The sequence below is a fragment of the Aspergillus clavatus genome, genomic scaffold (genome assembly GCF_000002715.2).
Source record: "Aspergillus clavatus NRRL 1 1099423829800 genomic scaffold, whole genome shotgun sequence".
Classification (NCBI taxonomy): Eukaryota; Fungi; Ascomycota; class Eurotiomycetes; order Eurotiales; family Aspergillaceae; genus Aspergillus; species Aspergillus clavatus.
This window is the reverse complement of record NW_001517099.1, coordinates 2,213,931-2,241,246: the sequence shown is the minus strand read 5'-3', so window position 1 is coordinate 2,241,246 and position 27,316 is coordinate 2,213,931. Positions and strand designations below refer to the sequence as shown.

General features: G+C 51.1%; 8 protein-coding genes across 8 annotated transcripts, besides 13 other annotated features; 5 read left to right on the top strand and 3 right to left on the bottom strand.

Moving 5' to 3' along the window:
* Positions 1-64: 64 nt before the first annotated feature.
* Positions 65-98: a microsatellite.
* A 1,944-nt stretch (positions 99-2,042) lies between these two features.
* Positions 2,043-2,070: a microsatellite.
* An 896-nt stretch (positions 2,071-2,966) lies between these two features.
* Positions 2,967-3,004: a microsatellite.
* Positions 3,005-3,436: 432 nt separating this feature from the next.
* Positions 3,437-4,587, top strand: ACLA_052610 (putative C2H2 finger domain protein; the record flags this gene model as incomplete). The annotated part of the gene is made up of 5 exons (XM_001272213.1): positions 3,437-3,562; positions 3,616-3,641; positions 3,697-3,804; positions 3,862-4,411; positions 4,465-4,587. The coding sequence occupies 5 exons, from the start codon at positions 3,437-3,439 to the stop codon at positions 4,585-4,587; spliced, it is 933 nt and encodes a 310-aa protein (XP_001272214.1).
* Positions 4,588-7,316: 2,729 nt separating this feature from the next.
* Positions 7,317-8,611, top strand: ACLA_052600 (uncharacterized protein; the record flags this gene model as incomplete). Its single annotated transcript, XM_001272212.1, has 4 exons — positions 7,317-7,608; positions 7,707-7,793; positions 7,860-8,046; positions 8,146-8,611. The coding sequence occupies 4 exons, from the start codon at positions 7,317-7,319 to the stop codon at positions 8,609-8,611; spliced, it is 1,032 nt and encodes a 343-aa protein (XP_001272213.1).
* A 411-nt stretch (positions 8,612-9,022) lies between these two features.
* On the bottom strand, positions 9,023-10,456 carry ACLA_052590 (uncharacterized protein; the record flags this gene model as incomplete). The annotated part of the gene is made up of 3 exons (XM_001272211.1): positions 9,023-9,757; positions 9,807-10,125; positions 10,188-10,456. 3 exons carry the CDS (start codon positions 10,454-10,456, stop codon positions 9,023-9,025), a joined length of 1,323 nt encoding a protein of 440 aa, XP_001272212.1.
* A 315-nt stretch (positions 10,457-10,771) lies between these two features.
* Positions 10,772-10,807: a microsatellite.
* Positions 10,773-10,807: a microsatellite.
* Positions 10,808-11,359: 552 nt separating this feature from the next.
* ACLA_052580 (gamma-glutamyltransferase family protein) lies at positions 11,360-13,345 on the top strand (the record flags this gene model as incomplete). The annotated part of the gene is made up of 4 exons (XM_001272210.1): positions 11,360-11,524; positions 11,587-11,605; positions 11,661-12,010; positions 12,068-13,345. The coding sequence occupies 4 exons, from the start codon at positions 11,360-11,362 to the stop codon at positions 13,343-13,345; spliced, it is 1,812 nt and encodes a 603-aa protein (XP_001272211.1).
* A 462-nt stretch (positions 13,346-13,807) lies between these two features.
* Positions 13,808-15,556, top strand: ACLA_052570 (pantothenate transporter; the record flags this gene model as incomplete). The annotated part of the gene is made up of 5 exons (XM_001272209.1): positions 13,808-14,115; positions 14,191-14,230; positions 14,297-14,621; positions 14,705-15,332; positions 15,406-15,556. The coding sequence occupies 5 exons, from the start codon at positions 13,808-13,810 to the stop codon at positions 15,554-15,556; spliced, it is 1,452 nt and encodes a 483-aa protein (XP_001272210.1).
* Positions 15,557-16,153: 597 nt separating this feature from the next.
* ACLA_052560 (PE repeat family protein) lies at positions 16,154-20,171 on the bottom strand (the record flags this gene model as incomplete). Its single annotated transcript, XM_001272208.1, has 3 exons — positions 16,154-18,675; positions 18,727-19,836; positions 19,910-20,171. The coding sequence occupies 3 exons, from the start codon at positions 20,169-20,171 to the stop codon at positions 16,154-16,156; spliced, it is 3,894 nt and encodes a 1,297-aa protein (XP_001272209.1).
* Positions 16,354-16,456: a microsatellite.
* Positions 18,148-18,174: a microsatellite.
* Positions 18,182-18,275: a microsatellite.
* Positions 19,103-19,281: a microsatellite.
* Positions 19,128-19,321: a microsatellite.
* A 485-nt stretch (positions 20,172-20,656) lies between the features above and the next one.
* Positions 20,657-20,869, top strand: ACLA_052550 (uncharacterized protein; the record flags this gene model as incomplete). Its single annotated transcript, XM_001272207.1, has 1 exon — positions 20,657-20,869. One exon carries the CDS (start codon positions 20,657-20,659, stop codon positions 20,867-20,869), a length of 213 nt encoding a protein of 70 aa, XP_001272208.1.
* A 745-nt stretch (positions 20,870-21,614) lies between these two features.
* Positions 21,615-21,641: a microsatellite.
* Positions 21,642-22,644: 1,003 nt separating this feature from the next.
* Positions 22,645-22,665: a microsatellite.
* Positions 22,666-23,624: 959 nt separating this feature from the next.
* ACLA_052540 (MFS transporter) lies at positions 23,625-25,410 on the bottom strand (the record flags this gene model as incomplete). The annotated part of the gene is made up of 3 exons (XM_001272206.1): positions 23,625-23,921; positions 23,978-24,978; positions 25,035-25,410. 3 exons carry the CDS (start codon positions 25,408-25,410, stop codon positions 23,625-23,627), a joined length of 1,674 nt encoding a protein of 557 aa, XP_001272207.1.
* A 1,220-nt stretch (positions 25,411-26,630) lies between these two features.
* Positions 26,631-26,714: a microsatellite.
* Positions 26,715-27,316: the final 602 nt, after the last annotated feature.

The window sequence follows — 27,316 nt, the reverse complement described above, 5'->3', positions numbered from 1 at the left end:
CCCTTGGCCGTGTTATTCTCTAGTTCGAAAGAGGGGCGGCGGTCCGTTGTTGCTCACACTGCTGACTGCACAAGCTGACAGACTGACAAACTGACAGATGAGATGAGAACCATCAATCATCCCCACAGGGCTGGACAGTGTGTTGAAACCTGACCTGATCAACCATGGAGAACATCTTAATTTCTAAGATGGGCTGGAAATTAATTATCTGGTACTACCGTCCTGGTAGTCTAAGCTATGTACCTAGATACATACTATCTACGGAGTGTCCACACTCCAACCGCCCCTTATCTTTTTTTTTTTTTTCCTGTTGTCTTTTTTGTTACTTCTACTACGTAGACAGAGAGACCCACCGGAGATTTAGTTAGGATTGCCGGAACCCCGATGGCATACTGTGTAGGTATTGACTATTGGCCCATAACTTGATCTGCTCTGTACATAGTAGGTCGTACAGTTGATGGGATACTACTATGTACCACACTGTAGAGTAGTGTACTACAACTACTGATGGAAGAAGGTAAAGGATGCAAGGTGCTTATCATTCTGCACGTGGCCTTTTGTCCACGTTCATTGTTCCACAGAGAGTGATGAAGTACGGTACGGTGTGCTACCTGTCCAATCCGGGGATGCAAGGTAGCATTACCTGTATTCCTTGAAGGAAAATATTTGATTTTGGGTTCCGAGTACCAAGAGACCGTAGTAGGTGACTTAGATGTCAACGATCTAGGAGAAGGGGTGGGCGGAGGGAGGTGTCTCAAGCAACCCTTCTGTTCTATGAGCGTAGGATCCTAGACAGAGGAGCTCCTCCAGAAACGCCTGCCGTCGAGAGATGAAACCAAATCAGCCTTGCTATAGATAGCAGAGACTCGGTTTGGGGTCCTGCAGCTCGCAGTTTGCGTCGTTGCGGCCCCCCGGGAAAATTAGTTGGGAGTTGAGAAGAGGAAGAAAAAAAAAAGGGGGATTGCGCGAATAACTATGGAGTCTTGTTTGAGGAAGAACGGTAAGAAGCCAAGTGAGCCTGCCGTGTAGGTCCACAGGAGCATCTAGCTTTAATTCGAACCGGTGAGGGCTAGGAGAGTGAAGTTTGAGCTATGCTGAAGCTTTTTTTCTCATGGTTGTTTTCAACGAGGATTTCACGATAAGTAGATACTCTGGGGACTGCTTGGTATCTCCGTGGGACGTGGGTAAGTGAATCAAGTGGATATGTCTCAATTCCCCAAGACTGACAATCTGATTGTGACTACGAGGATCGTTCTATCAGCACCGTGCATGGGAGTAGTCTGGGATGAATTCCCAAGAGGGAAAAAAGCCTAGGAAAAGCCTGGAAGCCTGAGGGCTGAGGCCCATCAGGCACTCAGACGGGAGCCGAACTAGCCCGCGGGAGAAGTGAAAAAAAAAGCACATAATATTCTTAGTAGCCACCAATTAGGCTAGATCACACGAGCAAGAATGGAGTATAATTAGCACACATTCTCGAGATAATTCACCCAAGTATTTCCCACAGAGCCAATCAGATCTCGCACTTCCCACGGGCATTGTTGGATTTCTATTATTACCCACTTCCATGGTTTTGATTTTGCCATGCTCTGCAGTCTTCAGGTGAGCTGTTACTGTTAGCCTGTTGGCCCGGAATGGCTTCTGCACACCCATGCCTGCTAGAAACCTCTCCCATCGTCATGGACCTGGTTGTTTGATGTTGGTGCTGTTGGGGCGGGAGGAGATATTACAGCCCCTCCGACTCCCTTAGTGGAAGGCACATTTGACGTCTGCAATTGAGGAGTCAATTCGGTTGCAAAAATGATTTCATGAGGCATCTACATTTTGTACTGAATAAAATGAGTGTCTTGAATCTTCCACTTGGTGACTACGGAGTACTAGCTGGATGAAGATCCAAAAGCCTGGCTGGTCTATGGCCCTCTCATGCATAAGAAGCAGACTAGCTGCAAACCGTTGAAGTATATTTGGGACTTGTTTAATCCCGGCTGTACACGTTGTTGACTCGATGACAAAAATATTTCACATCGCTGCATATGCAAGGTGTATTTTTTTTTTTTTTTTCTTTCTTTTTTTGTGATTGTTGATTTATTTATTTTCCGGATTATTTGTTGGTTTTCCCCTCCATGTTGACAATTGCGCCTCAGCCGCACAAGCCAATACGGGTGGCCTGCTTATATTATGGCCTCGTGAATCTGATTAGTGGGTGATAATCATCAGTAGTGCAGTGTCAATGTAGGTAATAGAATGTGGATAGTAGATAGCAGACCACAGTCAGGATGGGACAGAGATATCCATGGATGGGATGGAATTCCGATTGAGAATTTGAGAATTACAACACTGTAGGAGGTATTGTCGTTATCGATCTGGCAGATTTGCAGTACAATAGTCACCATGAAATATCAACATCCTCCGCAAATTAGCTTCTGGATCCACCCAGCTTAATCTAATTTATTTGACTTTGGAGGTGTTTTTAAATAATACTACTATAATATACTATACTTAATACTCCCAATATGTAATGATGCTTCACTCCAGGCAGTATTTTTATGCTAGTTTCACACTAATTCTGCAGCCGGAAACTGGTCAGCCATGCTTTTTTACCGGACAAGTACGAAATAGCTAACTTGTTAGTATCCAGTAGTATCTACTCCGTAGTGTCTGTCTAGCTAGTAGCTCGATGGACTGGACATAGCCATGCTTGCTTGTATGATCACCCTGCAGATTGTTCATCCAAAACTATACCTCTCGCTTACCTACGTGATTGTTTTCGATGTTGGACCAAAAATAATTATCCCCATTGTTTCAGGATTTTCTTTAAATTCCTCACTCTCATCTTTAATATCGAACCCTCCAATTGTTGGCCCGCGTGGGAAAGTAGATCTGCTGGGGACCAGGCTGACTTGGTACCTTGCCTATCCACTGTGACGGTTCGATTATTATCTATATCAGTTCCTTAGCTCTCACCTCCCCTCGACTTGACTTCACTTGAATTGACTTGACTCGACTTCCAGACGTTTGCCACCATTTCCGTCCGTTTCATCTTGTCTCTGTACCTTTTCCCTTTCCCCCCCCTGCATCTGTCTGCTGCTCCCTCCATCACCTGCAGATGCAAGTTATGTTTTGATAACATCTGATCTCATCTTTGGCATCATCGTCCAATCCCACCAGTAGAACCTTCTATACTTGCGTGCATCACAGCCTTCCTGGCTGCTCACTGCTTTCCCCTTCCCCAACATCGTTCCTGGGTACCTGCGGCATGACTAGAGGTTCCTCTTCAATCCTCCAAAGTATATCTTGCAGTCCATCGCCGTTCGATCTTCTGTCTGGCCAACGTGCCTCAACGTCTTCAGAAACACTCGTGTCTCCCGTTCCTCAACCACACCCTACTTCTACCAACATGTTATCATCTACCACTGCTCGTAGACAGAGCTCGGCAATCATGCATCGAAACAACCCTGCTACGGATATCCCTCTGCCCATCACCTACACACCTACCACGCACCGTATCAGCAAAGCTAAGAAGGGCAAGCGTGTACATGCCTGTGAACACCCCGGATGCAACAAAGTAGGTCCTCTTGTCCTTTCCTCTTTGACTCATACTGACGGGCTCTGTACTAGGTATTTACAAGAGCAGAACATAGAAGGTAGCGATGATCACGCCTTGAATGATCCCAGGCAATACTAATTTAACTACTATAGACGCCATGAATTGAACCACAAGCCCGAAGCCCTGTACCGATGTCCCCACCAGGGCTGTAAGAAAACATTTCATCGTGCAGACTTGCTCACCAGACATATGGCACGACAGTAAGTCTTTTTTCTAACTCAAATTCGAAAAACACAGCTGACCCCACCCACCCCTAGTGAGCTCGAGGCACAGATGGAAAACACCACGCAATGGGAGAGACAGACTCATATCCCCATGGTATCGTCGCCCCTTCAGGCATCCAAATGTGCCCAGGTGGACCCCTCCATGACCACCTATCTGGGCGCAACACATCCCCAAGACTCCATGTCTATCGGAGCCCTCGTGGGCTCGCCTATCCACCCAGACCTCGCAAATGACTGCGGTCTCATGTGGAATCCAATGGACATGGCCTCAAATCCCCATGTGCCAATGTTCAACAGCCACCACGTCTACGAGTCCGTCGAGGACACTCGCTTCTATGCCACACCTGAAACCTGTCCGTCACCCGCGTCGGACGGCGCGGGGCTGTCCTTACCCGGCCAGAGTCGCTCGTCGCTCTCCTCAACCCCCGCTACAATGATCGACTCATACCCGAGCAGTATTGTGGAGTCTGATCTGACATCGTCGCCGGTATCAATGCATTCCCACCTGCATGGCTGGGATCCGGCAGAGGGTCATCTCACCGCCATGGTACCGATCACCCTGCACGAGAGTCTGATGCAAGCAGTAAGGGACACCTCATCTCTCTTTGACGCCTCGCCTGTACTAACAGATGGCAGCCGATCGCCTGTCAATACCCCTCTCCTACGTGGACGCCGATACACCATGTCACATATGATGAACAGCATCATCTGCCTACCGTACCGTTTCAGCCGATACCCTGGAGGTCATGGACATTGTGATCTCCAGACAAAGGACCTTCGCAGATACACGATGCGATGACAGATGTACGGCAGGCACCGACACGATGATATCACCTATTTAATGAATTTGTTCTCTCATAACCCTCCTCAATCTCTCCATGAACAGCCACCTCATAGGGTTTGCGAATTCCATGGCTACCCGTTTAGCATTCTCACGATCTACCATGGAGACACTCCTCTGTTGTCTCCATTCTTCCTGCTTCGATAGAAAAAGCATGGTCTCCCTTGATGCTCTTATGATCCTCCCGTTTCCCTTTGTTAGGTTGCCGTCCGCTTCACGAGTCAATACCCATGAGTTACTGAGTTACCATTGAAAAAAAAAGACCATGTACGACTACTGTACATATACTCCATTCATTTTTTTTCCTTTCTCTGTTACGATGTCCATTCATAGAGCGAGAATCACGATTTTCTGCAAGCCGCATTGCTCACACTAGCAGCGTTAGTCATGCTAAGCTAACCTGCTAGACACGTACTCCATAGAGTCCTTCGGAAAGAAAATCTATCTCCGAGGCCATGTGGACCCAGCAAGCCTATCTAGTATCTACTGAGGAGCAAGGAGCATGGTTGCCTGACACAAAGAGACAGGGCCCTTCGATAGGTGATCTGTACTCACTACTCGCAGTGTGGTCATAGGACTGAGTAGGTCCTGAATAGCCTAGCCAGTATCATGGGCCATGGCAGGCACTACTACACTCTGAGTCTACTCCACAGTTCTCCACCACAAAAAAAGGCCATTCTAGGTATTTTCCCAGCGTCACAGAGACACAGACTCACAGAATTGACAACAATCGACCACAGTGCCACCGCTGGTCTTCTTTGCCCCATTTCGGTAATTGGTATGGAAGTGTTTGATTGGCGGAGAGCATTAGGCCATTAGGGGTTGCAGAACTATACTGTGTAGATTAGTACTAGTTGGTCTACAATGACCTAGGTATTACTAGTAGTCTAGTACTGGGCCCATAGGTAGGTAGTCTCTCCACCCTGATACGATACATTGACATGATTGATTCGGGTGATAGGATAGTGTTATGGGGTAGATAGATACCGTAGGATGCAGAATTGTAAGTGTAGAGTGTAGAATGCATGTGCTTCAAAGCACCTTCACGCTACTAATAACTATAGTACAGAGTATGGAGCAGAGCTACAGCCCCGGAGCTGTCCAGGATGCTTTAACCTATACACACTAAATTCTAGCACAGCAGACAGGGGGATAAACGAACAACCCCAAGCACGTCCTTTGAAGAATGATAAGGGTGGATTCCACGTCACCCTACGGAGTATATGTTCCGGTACCTCCTGAGAAAGAGTAAGTATACTCCCCCCCCCCCCCCCCTACCAGTTGAAGAAATCTTTATCCTCACTGACTGCAATGCGTAGTAGCTCGCGGTGAAGAGGAGATCCCCTATTGTTCCAAAATCCCCCAATAGAGGAATCGATCTGCGCCCTATACAGAGCGACGATTCTTGAACACCATGTTTCCTAGCTAGGGCCATGGTCTTCTTGCACCTTGGTTGCCTGGAAGGTATGTTACTCCTCTTCTCACGCGAAGACATTCATTCTAATATATAGGCAGAATGATAGTCCTGGATCAAGGCCGAACTTAGGGTTTAGCATTTTCAGTATACTAAACAAAGCGAAACTAGTAGAGCCGTGGAGAGACATGAATGAGGCCGGTTTCTGATGGAACCAGAGACTGAGGGTTCCGATAGTCTATGTGACTATCCTTGCAGGCATACCCAGGCATACCCAGACTGTCGTACGGAAGGCTGGCGCTTATGCCCCGACTGGTCGATACATCGAAGCCACTTGAGTCATTCGCAGCAGAGCAGAAGACCAGGTGGTTTAGCGCGGAAGATGATGAGATAGTAGGACATGGTAAGTCACGAACCAAAAACCTCTAGCTTCTTCTCCCTGTCGACCAGCCGTTCGCTAACGTCGGTCGAGCCCTCGCGTAGACTACCGTATCTTGTTGACTTTGCTGGGTGCAGTGGATCGCCCAATGTCTAACGCTTGATAGAAAATGGGCTGGATCAGGTGACTTAAGCTTTTGGACCCTTGATCTTTCCAACGAGGATCCCGCCGTTGTGGTTGGGCGTTTCGCGGACTTGGTTACACGCATGTGCCAGAACCGGAGGGGGATGGGATGGCATACTGTGCTCCCTTGCACCTTGCATGAGCGACGCCAACGTCAATGGTTCTCGCGGTAGCCTCACTCGTCGACGAAGCAGGGAATCGAAATCAATAAGGTTTTTCGAAGGCATTCCCGACTCTGGCAGCCTGACTTTTGTCGCGAACAGGATGTCCTTTCTGGAGAGGAGCCATCGCACGCTGGTGACTGCGTATAGGCCATTCGTCCCGGGTCCTGGGTGTCGGTCCCCGTTGGTTCCCGTCAGTCGTTTGGACCGAGTCGATTCATGCCGTTCCTCCTTTGGGCTGGGTGTTGGCGACGCTCCAACATGGCTTCTCTCTGTGATTTGCAAGCATGGGATATCATCGAAATGCAGAGTTCCTGCTTCCCTGGCTGCTCTCGACGTTCGATGCGAGTTGAAGGATACGGGGATAGATGCGAATCGCCAGACTCTTGGTGGTATAAATGTCGCCTACCTCCCCGCTGAAATGCTGAGGTGTATCCCCCCTTGGTTAAGAGATACGGACTTTAGAATTCAAAGCTTCATCATTCCACTTCCTCATCCAGACCCGTAAAGATGTCTGCCATCCCGCAGACAAATGCATCCGCGTTTGTACGTCCCCGGGGTTCTCTCCAGGGCTCAGACGAACTCCCTCCCTCCTGGAACGACCCGAGAGTGGCATGGAAGCCACTCATCCATCCTCGCGCAGACCAGATCTGCCGCGAGCACGACGACTACTTTCTGCAACACTGGCCATTCCCCGACGACAAGAGTCGCCAGGCATTTGTCCAAGCCGAGTTCGCCCGATTCCCTTGTCTGGCTCTACCGCTGGGCCATGACGACCGTCTCCCCCCCCGCGTGCAAGTTGGTGACCATGTTGTTCTTGATGGATGGTGAGATATGCGATGGTGCCGCTCTGGGTGCTGATGTTGGATCTTCCGCTTATTGTGCTCCCTCTTTTCTTAGACGTTCTGGAGGAAATGTCCCTCTCGGACGGAGAAGCCTACAACGCCCGACTCATGCCCATCATGCGCGGCGACGTGCGCCCCAACCGTAAGTAAGCCGTCCCATTTCTATCTGACTGCGCGCCCCCATAAGACTGAGGACCCCCCTCAACAGGCACAAAACCCGTTGAGTACATACTGTATGACCTGTGGGAGGACATGCGGCGGAAAAACAGGACCCAGGCGGATGAGATGCTCGAGGCCACCTTTTGCCTCATGAGGGCGCAGACGAACAAAGTCCGTCTGTCGATCACCCAGCTAGACGAGTATCTCAAGTATCGGGCGCAGGATGTAGGCATAGCGTGAGTATCCTCCCCCCCTCCGGCGGTCTCCGGTAGGAGCTCCCATGCAACCCTGGTCCATATAGTTGCCTAACCCGTGATGTGTTGGTTCTTGGGTAGTATGCTCTGCGGCCTGACGGGATTCGCCATGGACGTCGAGTTGACCGCCGAAGAGCAGGATGCCATGATCCCGCTGGAGCGGAACTTCGGACGGCAGATCTCGGTGGTCAACGACCTCTGGAGCTGGGAGAAGGAGTTCCGGGCCTCGCAGGCAGGCCATAAAGAAGGGGCGGCCATCAGTTCGGCCGTCAACGTGCTTTCTATGGAGGCTGGGCTAGGCTTCACGGCGGCCAGGCGGGTGCTCCAGGCGATGGTGCTGGAATGGGACATGGCGCATAACGAACTTGTGGCTGAGCAGTTGGCACGGCCCGGTGGATGTCGTCCTGCGGTCCAGCTGTACATGAAGGGACTGGAGTATCACATGAGCGGCAACGAGGTCTGGAGTCGGACCACGCGGCGCTACGTTGATAGCGTTGATACGGACTGCACGGTTCATGTTGCAGAGGGTCAGGTAGTATCGTCTTAAGGGCTCTTGGCTAGGATTGGACACAAACGGGACATGTCCGTCCTCTATATATCGCGCGGTGGTGATATTTATCGTGATAGTGAAATTGATCATCCCAAAACTCGACATACGACCAAACGGATCTTGTTTGTTTCCACATGTATGTCTATGGACGGATGGGATTACACACCTGGCCCCGTAATGGAAAATTGCCTCTTACCTCTACCCGCTATCGAAAATGGCAGTAAGTATATCAGAGGATTGAACAGGAGGGGGTGGCTGACTAGTCTTGCTATCCTCCTTGGATTTAATTCGCTATGTCCAATGTATTGTAGCGAAAGGCCCAAGGCTAGGGACGTGGGAATAATCCTGTCATAATGGTCCGATATGTCGAGCACAACCTGCTATCATATACAAGACTACACACTCTCATTAAGCCAAGTCATCCTTCGACGGAATGACCCGCCAACACCATCCGCACCAACTCCTGTTGGTCCTCTGCTCCTCGCGAGTAAGAAACTGATCTGTATCCCGCTCATCTTCATATTCAACCACGCAGGCCCCGACAGTCACGCGCTTCTTCGCCTTCTGTTTGACTCGTCCGCCAATACCGATGATCTCTTGCCGAAAATACCCCGGTTTCTCTTCATCGTGGTCGGTGTGCCTTTCCGCTGATGGGTCGCGCAGGAAATTGTTGTGAGAACTGAGATTGGCGTGCCCTGGGTGGTTATGTGGGGTACCCAATGGCGATGCCTCGTCTGCCTCGCATTCTACTTCCAGTTCGATATCCTGAGCAGCTAAGCATTCCTCTTCCCGTCCGCACTTCACCCCTTGGCAACCTTCACCGATCCCGGTCCCAAGGCCACCGAGATAGCTGCTATACCGGGTACGCCAGCTCCACACCCGTCGGTAGGTAGTATCACTGTTGCGTAATGTTTGACCACATGGATAGCAGAGCCAGATATTGTCTTCACACGTGCAAGGTGAATGCATAAAAGCAGGTGCCGTAAACTGCGATAGATCCAGCGGCGATTCCCTGTCAAGGGAAGGTGACGTGGAAGGATACCAGGTGAGGTGAGCAGCCAAGGGAGCAGTGCGACAGGGGGTACAAAGGCGACGGACGCGGGTTTTGAGCATGGTTCTACTTGGAGGTTTGATGGTGCAGTTCTATGCTTCGTCAGCATCGGAACTAATGCTATGCAGAGGCCCAACATACCCTGCAGACCACTCGGGAGCATCTCCGGCATTCCCCTACCATATCCCGGGCACATTTGCCCACTTTTCCCCGGACCAGCCTTCCAGGGCCTCTGGTACCTTGGCTGACTAGTCGAAGCACTGATTTTACGCTCTCAGGAATCGGCGTGCCGCCGTCCAACAAGTCTGCCAAGGTCTCCACATATTCATTCTCGCAACGCAGCGTCTGTTTGACAAGCTGGTGTCGATATGGTGCTAGATTCGCATGAAATTGACGACACGTCCTGGAAAGGGCGTGAAGGGTGTTGAGGTCCACCTGTCGGGCAATCTCTTTGACAACGCTACAGTTTCGAGTCAGCAACAACGGGAACGCCACCAAGACCGCTTGGTCAAGTATGCGTACGGATAGCAGCTTAGAGCAGCCGAAAAACCATTCCGGTTGGGCGTCACCTGGTCCTCAGAAGGCTGACTAGCCTCATAGACGGGATCTGCACGGTGACCATCGTCGGTTACCATCCCCGCATCGTGCGAAGGCAGGCCAGAGCTAGCCGCATTCAACTTCGACAGTACAGGCTTCTCTGGCTGAAGGTATGGCTGAAATGCACTGCCGTGAGGGTCAGGAAAGCGATCCTTATTGAAGACATCGCGGTCATAGTCGATGAACACCACCATTATACCATGCGATACAGGAGAGAAGGATGTCCACACAGCCTCAGAAGTCCACAGAATCGTATGCTCAAAGCAACCAAATATACAACATCAAACCAGGTGTCAATAATAGAAACAGTGACTGGGAGCTTCAACCACAATGGGCCATAGCTTTTGAGGCTAATCTTGCAATTGGGTTGCTGCGGGGCAATATAGTCATATAGTCCCTCTGTGACACGAGGTAAAAAAGACCGGTGAATGGTTCCTTTTGATGTAAGGAAGCCAGCAACCGATATTTAGGTCTAGGTAAAACCAGAACCCCTGTTGCAGACTAATACAGTCTGCCTGTCTGTCTGTCTGTCTGTCTGTCTGTCTATTCTCGAGGTTGGTGGAAGACGGCGGCTCCGATGAAGAGGCCAGTGTCAGCTCTTATCGCGGGTCACGTGCCATATCCATATCGGGCACGTGTACCCCACCTGCCCAAAGGGGAAAGTGACCCCATCTTCTCCAACTTCTTCTTCTGTTTTCCTCGGAAAGAGTCAAAAAAAGAGCATCAACCGAGGAGAGGGACAGCGGTAGCATTCGGATGTTGACCATGATGAAAAGAGAGATCTCCCATGCCCGTCGTGTGGTCTCGGGACAATTGTGACAATCTCAAACCAAGTTCGTGAGATTCCAGCCTATTTCCGACAAGTTTCCCCAGAACTCAGAAGTCTCCCAAATCCAAATAATGGACTAAATCTCCGGGGCGAAATAGCGGGGTCATCACGATAACAGAACCGAGTCATATAATACTTAGACAAGATGACTAGGCTCTAGAATAATGGTCATATTCATCTATCGTTGTTGCTAGGCAGCGTGGCTTATATATTGCTCTTGAGACCCCGCTCTCCATTCTGTCAACCTTCGTCTCTCAACTCGCTCAAAATGCCTCTCAACCCCCAAGCCGTTTACTCTAGATCGCGCCCCGATTTCGCTCCCTTTGCGAGTCGGAGGAGCACGGTGCATAGTACAAATGGCATTGTGTCTTGTACGCAGCCATTGGCGGCGGCTGCGGGCCAAAGGATTCTCATGGAAGGAGGAAATGCTGCTGTATGTGATGAGGGGACTGGAACCTTGCCTTGGGCTAGCTTTACTGACTCACTCTTCCTCAGGATGCTGCGGTAGCTGTGGGTATGTGATTGATGGTACTGTGCTTGGAGCAAATCTAACCTACCGCGAATGACAGCCGCCGCGTTGAACGTCAGCGAACCATCGTCGACTGGTATTGGCGGGGATATGTTCTGTCTCTTCTACGAGGCCAAAACAAAGAAGGTTCATTCGCTCAATGGTTCTGGTCGCTATCCTGGCAATGTGACGCTTGAGCAAGTGAGAAAAGACTTGAACCTTGGCCCGGATGAGAAGAAGAGCATCCCCATGCCCAGCGTGTTGGCAGCAACCACGCCGGGAGCAGCTGCAGGCTGGGTAGACACGGTGGAGAGGTTTGGGAGTGGCAAGCTATCTTTGGAGCAGATCCTAGCGCCTGCCATTGACATGGCAGAGAAAGGATTCATTGTGTCCGAATTGGCTTCTTATTTTGTAAGTGAATCTCGAGGGTTTTCTATCAGATGACCCCCCAACTAACTCCCAGAACAGTGGCAAGAAGGCGAGGAATTGATTCGAAATGCCTCACCAAATTTCCGCGAACTTCTTAAGCCGGACCCTAACGCCAAGGATGGAGTCAGAAGCCCTCGTCCAGGTGAAATCATGAAGAAGCCAGGGTTGGCAAAGGTCTTCCGGCTGCTCGCCGCGGAGGGCAAGAAGGGCTTTTACGAAGGCCCAGTTGCAGAAGCGATTGTCCAAGTGGTTAAGGATTTGGGCGGATATCTGAGTCTGGACGATCTCAAATATCATGCCGAGACGGGAAGCCAGGAAACTGAAGCGATCTCCCTCAAGTTCACAGGACAAGACATTGTGAAGAAACAGACCCCGGGAACGGATGGTGAAACCAATGAGGGCGTCGAAATCTGGGAGCACCCGCCCAACGGCCAAGGCATCGTGGCCCTCATGGCCTTGGGCATCCTAGAGGAGCTGGAACGCACGGGAAAGATTCCCCTGTTCACCGAGGACCAGCACAACTCGACCGAATACCTGCACGCTATTATCGAGAGTCTTCGGATTGCTTTTGCTGATGCTGCCTGGTGGGTGACCGACCCGGATGTGGAAAAGGTGCCCTCGAAGGAGCTGATCTCACGGGAATACTTGGCCGAGCGCGCGAAATTGTTCAACCCTGAGAAGGCGGCAGACATCGTTGATCATGGCAGCCCCGCCCACAACCACTGCGATACCGTCTATCTGGCTGTAACCGACAAGGAGGGCAACGGGATCTCCTTCATCAACAGTACCTACTCCGGATTCGGGACCGGCATTATTCCCCAAGGATGTGGCTTTACGCTGCAGAATCGCGGCGCGAACTTCTCGCTGGATCCTGGCCACCCTAACGCTCTGGCTCCTCGGAAGCGACCCTACCACACCATTATTCCGGCGATGATCACCAACTGCTCGGACGGCTCTCTTCACTCGGTCTACGGTGTTATGGGCGGATTCATGCAGCCCCAAGGCCACGTCCAGGTCCTGCTTAACATGGTTGCGTTCAACTACCATCCTCAAGCGGCCCTTGATGCGCCGCGAATCTGCATCGCCGCTGGATCTTCCGAGTCAGGTAACCGAACGGTCTACGTCGAGGAAGGAATCAGCGAGGAGACTGTTGAAGGCCTCAAGCGCCTTGGACACGAAATTCAAGTCCTGAAGGGATGGGAGAGGGGCATGTTTGGCCGAGGACAGGTCATTCGTTGTCACCACGACGATGGCCATCTGATTTACAGTGCTGGCAGTGACCCACGAGGAGATGGAATGTCGATTCCTGTGGTATAATACCGCTGAAGACCATGTGAATAAAGGCCAATTTAGTTAGAGTGATCCATAGCTTTGTGATATACGGATTTTGCTGCAACTCCGCCCACCATACTTAGACAGCTTTTCCGAGCCAAAGACTGCTTGGGTGTCTCTCGAACGACCGGAATTTCCCCCTCCGAATAAGATAGCCGAATCGTTCCTCAAATGTGTCAACCAAAAAAAAAAAAAAAAATCAAATCCAGCCTCTAGACCTCAAAACCCTCTTGGTAAAGCGGGTCTCCCATTATCTTCATAGTCCGTCGACGATAACAACGCTATAGCGGCGATGGCGTGCTCAGGTGGAGTGCAGAGTCATAGATCCAGCGCAAGCAAATAAATCCCCTTGCCCAAGACAAGACACCAGTGCACACGCCCAGAAACTCTTCCCATTGCTTATCCCGCAGCCTACAACACCACCGACAGCGGCTGGGCAGCGTAGCCATGTCGTCCAGCATCGAAAAAGCACCCCCCGCAGAACCCGCCCTAGAGCTCAGCACGGAGAAGGAACCTCCCCCGCCAGCATGCGCTCCAGCACGCCAGAAGTGGTACCAATGGTTCGCGCCGACGGATACGCCCGCGGAGCGCCGGCTGATCCTGAAACTGGACGGGCTCATCGTCGTCTTCGTGTTTCTGGCGTACTGGGCGAAGGTGCTTGATTCCTCGGCGACGAGTACGGCGTATGTGAGCGGGATGAAGGAGGATTTGCAGCTGCTTGGGAACCAGCTGAATTATCTCAATACGGTGTATATGTGAGTGGAAGGTGTTTTTTTTTTTTTTTTTTGTGTATGGTTTAGGAGGAGCGGATTGCTGATGGTTGGATGCAGGGTGGGCTTCATTACGATGCAGATACCGCTCACGTTGCTGGTTTGTTCTATCTATCATTGATCCCCTGGTGCGCTGCACTGAGGAGCTGATTGGATTCCTCCCCAGATGACCCGATGTCCCGTCAACTATTTCCTCCCCGCCGCGGACCTCCTCTGGGGTGTCTTCACCTTGGCGCAGTACAAGGCGAGCAGCGTCACGCAGCTCTACGCCTTGCGCTTCTTTGTCGGAGCGCTGGGCGGCTTCTTCTTCCCGGCTGTGCAGTGGTACCTCGGCAGCTGGTATAAGCGGTCCGAGCTGGGCCGTCGCGGGGCCATATTCTTCATTGCGAGCCAGGTCGGGAGCATGAGCTCGGGGTACATCCAGGCTGGCGCATACGCGCGGCTGGATGGGCGGTACGGGATTGAAGGCTGGAGGTGGCTGTACATCATCTGTGAGTTTGGCCGTTGCAAGACTTGATTTTCCCGTCTGGGGACAGTTTTTCCTGAATACCTGTATGTGCGAAAAAAAAACCAGGCTTTGCGTGCACCATCCCCATCGCATTCCTGGGTCTCTGTTTGCTCCCGAGCACGCCGGAGAAATGCAACTCGCGGTTCCTCAGCGACGAGGAGATCCAGCTGGCGCGGGAGCGCATGGCCGCCGAGCACCGCGAACCGCGCCAGCCCTTCACGAAGCAGCGGATCATGACGATCCTCCAGAGCTGGCGGATCTGGGTGCTGGTCGGCTTCGCGTTCTTCTTCTCGCAGGCGGACGGCGTCTCCTCCAACAGCGGCCTGCCCATCTGGCTGAAAGAAGAAAACTACTCCGTGGAGGCCATCAACACCATCACCACCGTGTCGCCCGCCGTGACCATCGTCTCCTCCGTCCTCTGCGGCATCCTCTCCGACGCATACGACGCAAAGGTGGCCCTGATCGCGACCACGGCGCTGCTGAACATCTTCGCCTGCGTAGTGCTCGCCATCTGGAACGTACCAACGGGACTGAAGTTCTCTGCGTTTTTCCTGTCCGGCACGGCCGACGGCATCGCTGCCATCATCTATGCCTGGGCAAATGAGATCTGCGCCCACAGCGCAGAGGAGCGCGCCATCGTGATCAGCTGCATGAATACCATCGGCAACACGTTCGGGGCTTGGCTGCCTCTCTTGTAAGTCTAGCGTCGCGTTTTTCTTTCTTTTTGTGTCTGTTTACTGATCACTCTTTTTTTTTTCTTTTGGCAGCGTGTGGAAGACCGTCGATGCACCGAGGTATTTGATCGGGTATAACTGGACGATTGCTCTTGACGTCTGTATGCTAGGGATGTTGGTTGTCTTGCGGCATTTCTGGAATCGCGAGAAAAAACTGGGTCGAGGGCCTGCTGGGGGGGTATGAGATGAAGCTTCAGTCTCAGTTCTAAGATATTTAATTAAAATTATTCTTTCTAGAAGAACCTTTGATAGAGCTGTAGGACTCTTGGAGACACAACTGTCCCCGGTATGGAGAAGGGATACATCTGGTTAGCAGTCCTGCAGGATACATAGTTTGCCTCTACTCGATGGCTTCTTTCAGCAGGCACAGAAGCTGATGATAGGGCCTGAATGGTTATATCGACTAAGGTATTTATTTCTGTCTGCTCAAGCATCATAAGGGATGAATCAGACCATTCGATATCACGATCAAATTCAATATTCAACGGCCACCCGAGAAACGACGGCTTTTGCCAGATAGTACAGAAATCATCAAAAGCCCGTACCCGAAAAGATTGCTGTACAAGAGCCTTCTAAATGCTGTCAACACAGGAAATATCGAATACATGAGAAGAAGGACGAATGCAGTGAAAGATGCAAAAGAACACCAAGTATGCCAATGCTAATCAACCAAAAATACTTCCGCTATGATGCTGCAAGGTGTGGAAAAATAAGATGGAACGACAAGCCCGAAATGGTGAAGTAGAAAAGGTCGTATCAAAGTGATGAAATGGTGAGACGGTCAATGGGCTGCAATTGATTTGATAAAACTCTTGAGTCTGGACTCCTCGCGTGGAGGAGGCTCTTCACGCCTGTGCCTGTGATGGCGCTGGCGTGTCTCTCCGCTATGGCGATGGCGATGATGGTCCGATTTCTCTTTCGCTCTTTCCTGCTCCTCTTCCTCCGCCCTTCGTCGGGCTCTTCTTTCGCGACGGGCTCTGTCTTCCTCATCATCGCGACGGGACCTCTGCCGTCGAATATTCTCTCCCTCATCATCACGACGAGATCTTTCGCGTCGAATGTTCTCTTCCCCATCGTCGCGACGAGAACCGATGGACCGATCCGTTGAGCCCCTGCCATCGTGCGAGGAGCGGTGGCTGCGAGAGTGGCTGGTGGAAGATCTCCTAGCGGGCTCGTAAACGTTGGCCGAAGCCTTGTTGCCATTGATCTTGAGAAGAGGGCCATTCGTCTCGGACTCCGCTTCAGTCATGTACTTCAAAAAGGCTCGCGGCTTTGAACCCGATGCTTGGATATCCCTAGAGGAAGAGCTCCTTCGCTCGTCTCGGTTGCCACTCGAGTGTTCAGAGCCACGGCGACTAGACTTCACAGCCACGGGAGCATCATCCTTCAAAGAGCGTTCCCCATCGTGACTACCAGAGTTCTCAGAATGCCGGTGGCGGGGGTGGTCATCCTTAGTCGTCTTCTCTTTCGAGGAACGCTCGCCTCGCCTCGGCCGCTCGCGCTCTAGGGAGTGTCTCTCTCTCTCTGTCTTTTCAATCGTACGGGCTCTCCGCTTTTCCTCCTGTCTGATTTTATCCTCGTGCTGTCTCTTAGCTTCTTCGAGCGATTGAGTCCACCGACTGAGGAGACTTCCACTCCGCTCGAGCTTCTGGCGTGGTGCAGGTCTCCGTACATCCTCGGAATGCTTCGAATGACGGTGTTCCCGATCCGCATCCTGGGTCCGTCTCTTTCTGCGTCGTGAGGCTTGTTCGGCTGCTACAGCAGCAGGTAAGACTGCGGCTGCGGCCACAAGGGGATCGACACCGTCAGAGGATTCATCGGGTGTTTCAGCGGGAATCTCTTCAACGAGCTCGCGATCGGTAGCAGGTTCCTCCGCTGGTGCATCTTCGGCCGGAGCTGGGTCCTCAGAGATGACTTCCTCAGCTGGCAGTTCACGAGTGGCCGTAGGTTCTGGCTCCGGAGAAGGATCCTCTGGAGTAAATTCTTCGACGGGTGTGGGCGCAGCCTCTTCCACAGGAGCAGGAGTTTCCTCAACAGTGACAGGTTCTTCAACAGGAGCCGGAGCCTCTTCTGGAGTCGGAGGTTCTTCAGTAGGAGCTGAAACCTCCTCAGTGGGAGCAGGCGCTTCTTCAGCCGGAGCAGGTGCCTCCTCAGCAGCAACTTCTCCAACAGACGCAGGCTCCTCGCCAACAGGATTCTCTGCAGAAGCTGGTTCCTCTACTGGTGTAGATTCCTCAACTGGGGCCGAAATTTCTTCAGCTGGCGCTGCTTCTGGGGCAGCGGGCTCTTCAGCAGGAACATCCTTCGCAGCAGCAGCCTCCTCCTCAATAGGTGCTTCTGCAGGAGTCTCCTCTGCCTTTTCCTCTGCAGGGGCTTCCGCTGTGTTTTCCTCTTCAGCAGCAGCCTCCTCGCTTGGCATTCCTTCTGTGACCTCTGTGGCAACCGCATCTTCAACCGCCACCTCTGGGGCAGTGGTTTCCGAAATGGGTTCCTCGGCAGACTTTTCCTCAACTGGCTCAGCCGCCTGTGGCTCTTCAGGCGCTTTTTCGCCGGTAGGTTCTTCAGCTGGGGCACTGTCTTCAACACATTCCGCTGGCGGAACAACTTCAGCAGCGGGCTCCTCAGGAGCAGATTCTTCGGGAGTGGATTCTGCTCTGGGAGTCTCTGTGGCAGCTGGTTCTGTGGCGGGTTCGGCAGTAGGTGGCTCAGGGGCTGGTTCTTCAACAGCCGGGGCTTCAACAGCAATCTCCTCAACTACTTGCTCTACAGCTGGTTCAGTAACAGGCTCAGTAACAGGCTCAGGAGCGGCTTCAGCAGCAGGTTCTTCAGCGGCAGGTTCTTCAGCGGCAGGTTCTTCAGCGGCGGGCTCTTCAACAGCGGGCTCTTCAACGGCGGGCTCTTCAACAACGGGTTCAGCAGCAGGAGGCTCCTCCACACTAGGTTGTACACCTGCAGGATTTTCAGTTGCCTCTTCAGCCACCTCAGCCACTGCAGCCTCGGCCCCATCATCGACTACTTCGGGCTCTTTGGATGGTTGATCTGCCGGTTCATCAGATACTTTGCCTGCTTCGGCCTCTGTCGTATCTTCGGCCCCTGCATCCGCTGGCGCCCCCTCTGGCGCTTTATCGGCAGGCGAATCCTCATACTCAATATCCACATCGACGATTTCAGGCACAGTAGCGGCTACTGCGGCCTCCTCTGCTTCTGCTTTGGCGTCTTCCTCCGCTTGTCGCGCGGCTTCTTCCTTCTCTGCCTCGATCTTGTCAAGCTCGGCGGTGGGATCGCATTCTGGAAAGTCAGTCTCTGGTGATTAGGTCAGCTGGCTTTGCACATCTTCAGTACCCACGAGCATACCGTCATTGACTTCGTTGTTCTCCACTGGAGGTTCTAGATCTACAGGAGCAGCCTCTTCGACTGCCGCTGGTGCCGGGTCCTCAGGCTTGTCTTCAGAGGCTGTCTCAGCTGCAGGCTCAGTATTAGCTTCACCTGCAGAAGTTTCAGCCGCAGGCTCTGCGGAAGCTTCTGCTGGAGGTTCAGAAGTGGCTTCAACTACAGGCTCTTCAGCTACAGGAGCTTCAGATGCAGGCTCTGGGGTGGGAGTTTCAGTGGGCGCTTCAGTAGAGGATTCGGCGGTGGCATCGGTAGTGGGCTCAGTAGCAGGTACAGTGGCGGGCTCTTCAGGGGCAGCAGGATCAGCAGTGGCTTCTTCAGTTGCCGGAGCTTCAGAGGCAGGCTCGTCATGAGATGTTTCAGTGGGCGTCTCAGTAGTCGGTTCGGCAACGGGCTCAGCAGCAGGCTCGTCTGCAGGTGTTTCAGTGGGCGTCTCAGTAGTCGTTTCAGCGACCGGCTCAGGCTCTTCAGCAGCTGTCTCGGCGGGCGTCTCGGTAGTCGGTTCAGCGACGGGCTCAGCAGCAGGTTCTTCAGCAGCTGTCTCGGCGGGCGTCTCGGTGAGCGTCTCAGTAGTCGGTTCAGCGACGGTTGCAGCAAGGGGCTCGGCGGGCTCTTCGGTGGGAGTTTCAGCGGGCGCCTCGGCGTCAGGCTGATTGGCAGGCTCTGTGGAAACTTCTGCATTGGCTTCAGGCGTGGGTTCTTCGGTCGGTGCTGTAGTAGCAGGTGCGGGGGCGGGCTCCTCAACAGTATCAGCAGTAGCTTCAGGAGCAGGCTCTTCAGCTGTAGGAGCTTCGGGGGCAGTCTCTTCAGCGGGTGCTTCGGCAGTGGGTTCAGGAGGAAGCTCTTCAGCTGCAGGAATTTCAGGGGCAGGCTCTTCAGCGGGTGCTTCAGCGGCGGGTGCTCCAGGCTCTTCAGCGGGTGCTTCGGCGGCGGGTTCGTCCGAGCTACCTCCCTCTTCCTCCTTTGGCGTAGAATCTTCTGCCCCCGGTGCAGGTGGTGCATCTTCCTTGTTCTCTGGGGCTGGAGCGTCGGAAGGTTCGGTCGAAGCTGGAGCTGCGTCCGCTTCAGGAGACGCTGTGTGACCGTCAGCAAGGTGCAACAGAGAGTGACGAAAGGGTCCAGGCCCTCTCTTCGGGAGCGTAAGTACCTTCAGGTTCAGCAGCGGGGGCCGCTTCATCAGGCGAACTACTTGATCCTTCTACGGGAGCACTTTCCGGAACTGATTCTTTCTCTGGGTCGGTGGCGGCATTGTCGGTGGTGTCCTGATCCTTATCCGATGTCAGACCATCCGAAGAAGCATTAACGGGATAATATGAAAATTGCAAAGTGTGACGGTCAAAGGTCTGATATCGACTCTCGAAAGTCTGGTACTTAAACTTGGGAAGCTGTGCATACTGAGGGTTGGCCATGGTCCCCGGACTCGGCCGCCTGTTCAAGGCCAGGCTCGGGTTTAGGGGTGTCCTCTGAAGGGGCGGAGAGTTTATTGTCGTTCACCGGTTGACGTTGTTTATTGTTGGCGTTCTTCTTATTATTCTTCTTTTTTCCGTTTTTGGCCATAGCATCGAATCAGCAGCAGCAGCAGTGTGTCAAACTATGAAATCCTCTAGCTCCCGGCCAGCCGACGATAGATCGATTTATATAAAAGAGAGATCGGAAATGACAATTCCCTGTCGGGGTCTAGGCAAGGTAGAAGTATTCAGGGGTATGGGATTGATCAATCAGATAAAAAGAAAAAGGAAAGAAAAAGATGCAATGCAATGGAACACAATGGAAAATCAAACGAGTACAGAGCCGGACAGCCAGGGTTCATCAAGCACAGACTCATGTGTTAGGAGACCAAAGGGGAAACGAAGAGGGCAGGCAGGACACGTCTTGTCCCTCCGCCAACAGCATGATGGTTCCGCCTGAGGACCAACGCGAGGCGACGTATAACCATCTGTCCGTCGTTACCCATTGGGAGGGGATTCTGTCGCACTCCACGCAGGACTGGGAACGGTCTCGGGCTGGAGGCCGTGGGACGTCATTCGCGAACTACCCAACGGCAAGCCTTTTGATTGGGCCACGTCTCACGCAGCCCCGATACATGGCTCCGGACGGCGAGCAATAGGGAGCTCGAAACTCCCCTCCATAAAGCATGACTAGGGCCGGGCAAAAGCAGGAGGGTTGCCATCTGCAGGAAGAGCTTGCAGGGACGAAAATCGTACATATTATTGACAAGAGGAAAGAAGGGAAAGCAGTCCACTTCCCAGTCCGTAGTGGAGTGGTGGGTGCGTGGTTGACTGGATACCGCAGAGTTTGGTGGGGGTGGTGCCACCGATCACTAAAGTTAATGGAGATGGGAGGAACTTACACAGTAGGTTGAGTTGTTATTTTTTTTTTCACTATTCTCTGTTAATTCTAGGGATTTTCTGGTCACAACCCGCAATAGCCTCTGTTTTGGTTAGCTGACGCGCGTAGACGAAAAGAGAGCAGCGCCTCGATGATGCATCATGTTCCTATGTTGGACATCACGATCTAATGGCATCACGGACTGACAAGCAGATCAGGCGCTGTATGGAATGAGGGTTGTGTTGTTATTTCTCGTTTCGAAGAGCAATGAGCCGCCAGTGAAGGCGAGAATGATCGCGATGATCATGCCTTGACACAATAGTTAATTGGGGAATCATCTTCAACCATCACCAAGCACATCAGTCCCCGATTCCTGCCCAACGCAAATTGCGGGCGGCGGCAGGAATTGGATGCATGATGCGTGGAGGAGGGTGGCCGAAACCCCGGCCAGAAGGACTGTGATCTGGTGTGCATGACCATTGCTCTGATTTGATTTACTGCCGTTCTGTAATAATCTGTAGACCATCAGCATCAGCATCAGCATCAGCATCGCTGTCGATGATGAAGCGAGATGAGATGCTTGCTGTGAATCATCACAGAAGGAGAGAAGAAAGAGGAGAGAAGGTCCGGCTGTTGGACAATTCCATCAACCTGCAGATCACTGGACTCGGTGACTTTCCACCAAGCCTTTTCCGGCAATCCCAGACACCTCAGGCCTGGCCCATTCCCAGAGTCTTCATCACTGTCCATCTAGATAGATCCTCTGTAGATAATATCAAATTTACTATCTCAAGCTCAATCCCAATCGCAGAGCACGAAAACACCATCTCAATTCCAGCTGAAACATAAAACGACGATGTCCCCATTCCCAAAATCCCAGACCCAACCTACTGCACCTAAAAAAAAAAAATGAGGCGTGGGAACGCGATTCCATTGCTGTTTTGGCAGTCCATGAGTGGTCAAGTTCAATCTCAACCTGCTCCCAAGGTATAGTCTGGGGCCCACATGGTCGATAAGAATAAACAATTTCTCTTCCCTTTCATGATCGGAGGCAGCAAAGCCAACAAACCTTTGAGCAAGAACGGTATGAGCCTTGACAGAGCCGACAGCGTCGTTGGTTGAAATATACCCCCCATCAGCTAGCTCCCTCTCTCAGCATCACAGATGCCCAGTCGAGACAAAAAGCCCCGGGGCTGCGGTAGAAATGCTCATCAGACTATGGCTATTATCATTACTATCTAGTAAGACAGTATCTGGTATCTACGGAGTACCCTCTCAAGGTGATAGATGCACCAGGGATCGCCGCATGGATATGCAAGTTACCGCATTGATCCAAAGCCGAAGTTGTCAAACAAAAACCACACTTGCCAACGACTCGCTGATTTAGGCCAACTGGGCTGTATGATTCGTGGCCCTGCTTTTCAGGACTTGGCTTTGATTGTTGGGTTCTGGATGCGATCGAATACGCGAGATCCGTATTTAGTGTAGTCTATAATGTTAGGTATGTATCTATAGCATCAGCAGGATGTCAGTGAGCATTGATCATTCATCGTGTTTTTTTTTTTTTTTTTTTTTCGTCTTACGGGAATTTCGTCGAGTCTCCCTGGCATCTGTCACTGTCAGTGTCCCCTCCCTGTAATGAATTAAGGAAGATAGACCCGCAGAACTGTGAGGTACTCATGTCGGGGGCCCAATCTCTTCGTCTCCTTCCGGGCAACCTCCGTCGTCTGGACCTGTACGTGTACTCCGTATGATCCTGCTTGCTTCTCTGTCAGACGCCGGGCCATCTGCTTCACAGATGACCAGTTGACTTGGGACTTGAGGCCAGCTGCTGCGTTCCGATTCAGCACGACTTTGTCCCGTGGGTATATGAGAGACAGTCTTCCCTGCGCCCAATTCGGCCTATGCGGCCAAGGCGGCGAGAAATAAGGCAACCCCCCGATTTACCCAACGTTCCTGATACTTCGTCTGCCACTCTAGGCCACCCATCATGAATTAGAAGCCTTAATCTAGGCATAGCTTCTAGGCCCTCGGGCTCTAGCGTTAGCCTTTACATGTACTGTACTAACTTGGTAACGCCGCTGCCTCTCTAGCCCTCTCTACAGCTCCCAGGCTCCTAGGTAGAAGATCTTCTGAGCTCCATATAGTTTTTGACTACTTCTTATTCTAGTGTCCTATCACCTAGACATAGTTGTTTGATTACCTGGAATCATAATTCTTTGAAAGACTATGGACTCTCCTGATTCTGCTGGTATTTGCGACATCAGGCCGAGGACAATAGGTGACTATTAGGAGCGTTGGGAAAATAGGGATGACCAAAGATAAACATCAGTCCAAAGTGCGCAGAGCATTCCTAACCACGCTGAATGTGCCTGGAGAGTACAATTGGTGGATCTAAATTCTAAAGTGCTGATCATATTCAAAACGACACGGACCACTACTCAATCTAACAATACGATCCTGGACACTTAGACACCTAAAAAAAGCCCTCTCGGTTGACATGTGTCCCTCACGCAGGGTTGACCCAATTTCGCCTAATGACTCAGACCATCCATCGACTTCCTCCAGCGAGGCCCGAATACCTTCATGGCGAAGATCACCGAGCTGCTGGCGAATGCCACCAGCCCAAGGATCGTGAACAACCAGCCGTTGCCGATGGCGTCGATGATGGGCGCCGTCACGAGCGAACCAATACAGGAGAAGATATTCCGCATAAAGTTGTTCAGGGCAACCCCGGCGGAGGACTTTTTAGGCATGAACTCGGTTAGCATAGTGGTCGCCATGCTGAAAATAAGCATGGACCCGACACCGAAGAAGAAATTGGCCACCATCTGAACATACAAGCATTAGTTTGCATAGGATTCCGATCGTCCAGGATAATACGCACCGGTGCAAACCAGAATACCCCCTTCTCGGCCGTCCAACCATACCAGATCAATGCGGCCGGATAGAGGAAAGCACCGAGCCACGCGTTCTCACGCATGCGGTCCTCTGGACGATAGATCAACTTGCCTTTCTCATCATATCGATTGGCCCGTTTCGCCTCGCGCTGCATGATGTTGTCCATCCACCGACCTCCAAAGGTGCTGGCTGTGATGTAGCCCAGCGAGTTTGGGATGTAGAGACACCCAACGATGAGCGTACTGAAGTTATAGGGGCTTGCCCCGAAGGTATGTTCAACACTGACATTCAACACATAGAGAGAGCCGAAGGTGATGCTGGCGTAATATACGGTCAGCAAAACCGGTGGGTAGCGCAAGTAGAGCACGATCTTGAGGGGATCAATCAAGATCATCTTCAGGACCTTCAGCCATCGGGCAGTGAAATGAACGACCTGACGAGATGATATTCGACTAAGATGCCGCTCTACCGGGGCGCGGCTGTCATCTTCGGCTACTGGGCTCTTCCGAGCCAGTGTTTCGGGGAGGGCTAGGAAGATGAAAATGACCAGAATACCGCCGTAGACTGCCGAAAACCACATCGTACTCCGCCATCCCCACCTCTCTGCCAGAGCGCCGCCGACGATGGGGGCAATCAAAGGGCCACATAGAGGCCCCAGATAGAAGATGCCCATCGCGCGCCCTCGCTCTTGAGGATCCCACATATCCGCGATTGTGCCTGCACCGACAGCCTGCACCGAGGCCGACGCCCCACCGCTCAGCATTCGCATGACTATCAGCATGGCGATTGAGCTGGAAAGGGCGCTAAGAACATTGAATATGACAAATAGGCAGAATGAGACGAGGTATATCGTTCGCCTCCCTAGCCTCTCGCTAAAAGATGACCACCAAAGGGGGAAAATTGACATGCTAAGCATGTAGAGGGAAATATTCAGGTTGGCCACGGTGGTGCTCGCATTCATCTCTTTCGATATCTGGGAAAGTGAAGCTAATGGAGGCTGATTAACGTAGGGGTTCGACTTCTGCCATGAAACAATGACTCACGAAACAATATCGCGCTACCCATAGGAGCGGTCGACCCTGCCATTGCAACGATGAATGTGATGAACCATTTGGTCTTTCGAGGATAAACCTTCGGATTCTCAACCTCTGCCAGCAGAGTGAGCTGTCCAAACAGTCCTCGGCGCTTCAGTCTTGGTACCGTTACCGGAGGATCATTTTCCGCATCGGACGAAGATGGAGGATAATTGGTCTCAATATCCTTTCCTTCCATCGCGGTATGTGAATCATGGAGTTCCTTGTCGACATCGTTGTTGCCGTCTTCCGTGGACTGGGGGACTGTATTCAGAGCATCGGTATATGCGGTTTCGGACGACTTGAGTTCTTGGATCCCCTCATTCCCCAGCTTCGAGGATGGCATTTTATGTTCTGGTACCTATGTGCAATTCGTCTCCCACAATAGATGGGGTGTTGTTGATATGCCGAGTCTGAAAACGGGAGTGTAGGGTGTGTCAATGACGCAACAGCCGGGCGATCTAGCATCAGAGTCTCAACCACAAGGGATATTGTGTGTGGAATGTGGATGCAATAATGGATCTTAGGGAATAATGTATGCGAATTTATAAAGGCACCTAACACAAGATAGGCTCACGTTCTGGCAATGATAGCAATGTCAATGATTACGTCTGGAGGTGGAAAAGAACAGCTAACACTCCTCCATGGTCCCAACATGAGTCAACAGAGGAATCACACGACCAGGAGCTGGACAAATGATTTCTGAGAGGGAAAGAAGCGAAGAAGAAAAGCAAGATTGAAGGAAAGAGAAAACAAAAAAAAAAAAAGTCTGCACCATGACTTGTTGATCCCGATAAGGCAGGCGTAGATCTACTACTGTAGTACTACATACTAATCTTACTAATACTACTTAAGTCCTTGCTGGCCAGACAAGAATCCGCGGGTGTTGTGAACTTGTGACCCTACTGAGTAATGATTGTCTATCAATCGCAGCCTTTCGACAAGGATACTCTTGTGGTGATGAGCTTGATCATAGGTTGGTAGGGATTTCATACTTCATGCACTATATGAACCGCTCTGTTTCATTTACGCACATCCCAATTCAAAACCCCTCATTGTTATCATGAAATTTGTGCCTGTGGATATTTCTCCGCATGTCACAATTCCACCATTGTCAATGATAATAATACATAGTTAATAATAATAATAATGCTACCAGTCAGTACCAAGTACTTAGTTAGATATCAGCTCAGTTCATGAGTCAGTGGTGCCCAGTCACAGTCAAGAGATTGTGTGCCGACTCATCCGTAGTAGGAGTGAGCACTGCGGAAGATCCCGCCCTTGGCTATTTTCTCAGTGCATAGTACTATTTTCGGGGGGAAAAAACATCTTTTCGGAAAGAAAAATATTTTTTTTCCAGAGGAAAATTACATATTATAAAATGCCTATTTCTTATTCTCTCCGCCTACCTATTTTAGTAAAATAAGAAATTATTCTTAACTAAATCATGACCAGTTGGCGTCCTGTAGCCTCAAATTTTCGAAGAGAAAAATTCATGAATTTTAAGGGGGAAAATGTTAAATACTCTATAAAATCTAATGGTTTTTTGGGCTCCTCACTGCTAGTAGGGACCTTGCTGGTGATAGGGACACTCGCTGACAATGGGGACCTTGCTAGCAATAGAGACACTTGCTGATGGTAGGGACCTTGATGATGGTAAGGGCCTCGCTGGTGCTGGGTGGTAAAAGCCTTGCGAGTATTAAGGCATATTTTATTACTGATTTTAGATCTAAATATATTCTGAGTAAGACTGTATATATATTCGTATGTGAGCTTACTTCTCTAGATTTAAAAATAGTAAATAATAGTAAATCTAGTGAGGTTTTTATGGTAGATGGTGGAAGTTGATGATTTCTCATGTACAGAGTATAAAGATATATATTTTGATGTTGTTAGGTGAAATCTACTACTATCTCCCAGAGCATGTATACTACTTTCCCAGGCAATAAGGCACCCACTAGCTACTGATTCTGATTAGTCTATTCTAGTGGGGTGGTGAAAATTAAAGGCTCTGATTAGTTAAAGAAGTCTTGGCATTCTTATCAGATTAGGGGGGTTCAACTGCTGGAAAGAAAAAAAAATCATTGGAAAATTCCGAAAGAAAGAAAATGTTGTTTTTTTTCAACTTTTTGATGACCCTAGTGCATAGTTTGCCCGAGGTCAAGCCTTGTCTATCTAACCGACCGTTTTGATCATTTGATGGCCAGCAGTTAGTGAGTAATGTTGTAGTGGATATTATTCGATCGACAGGG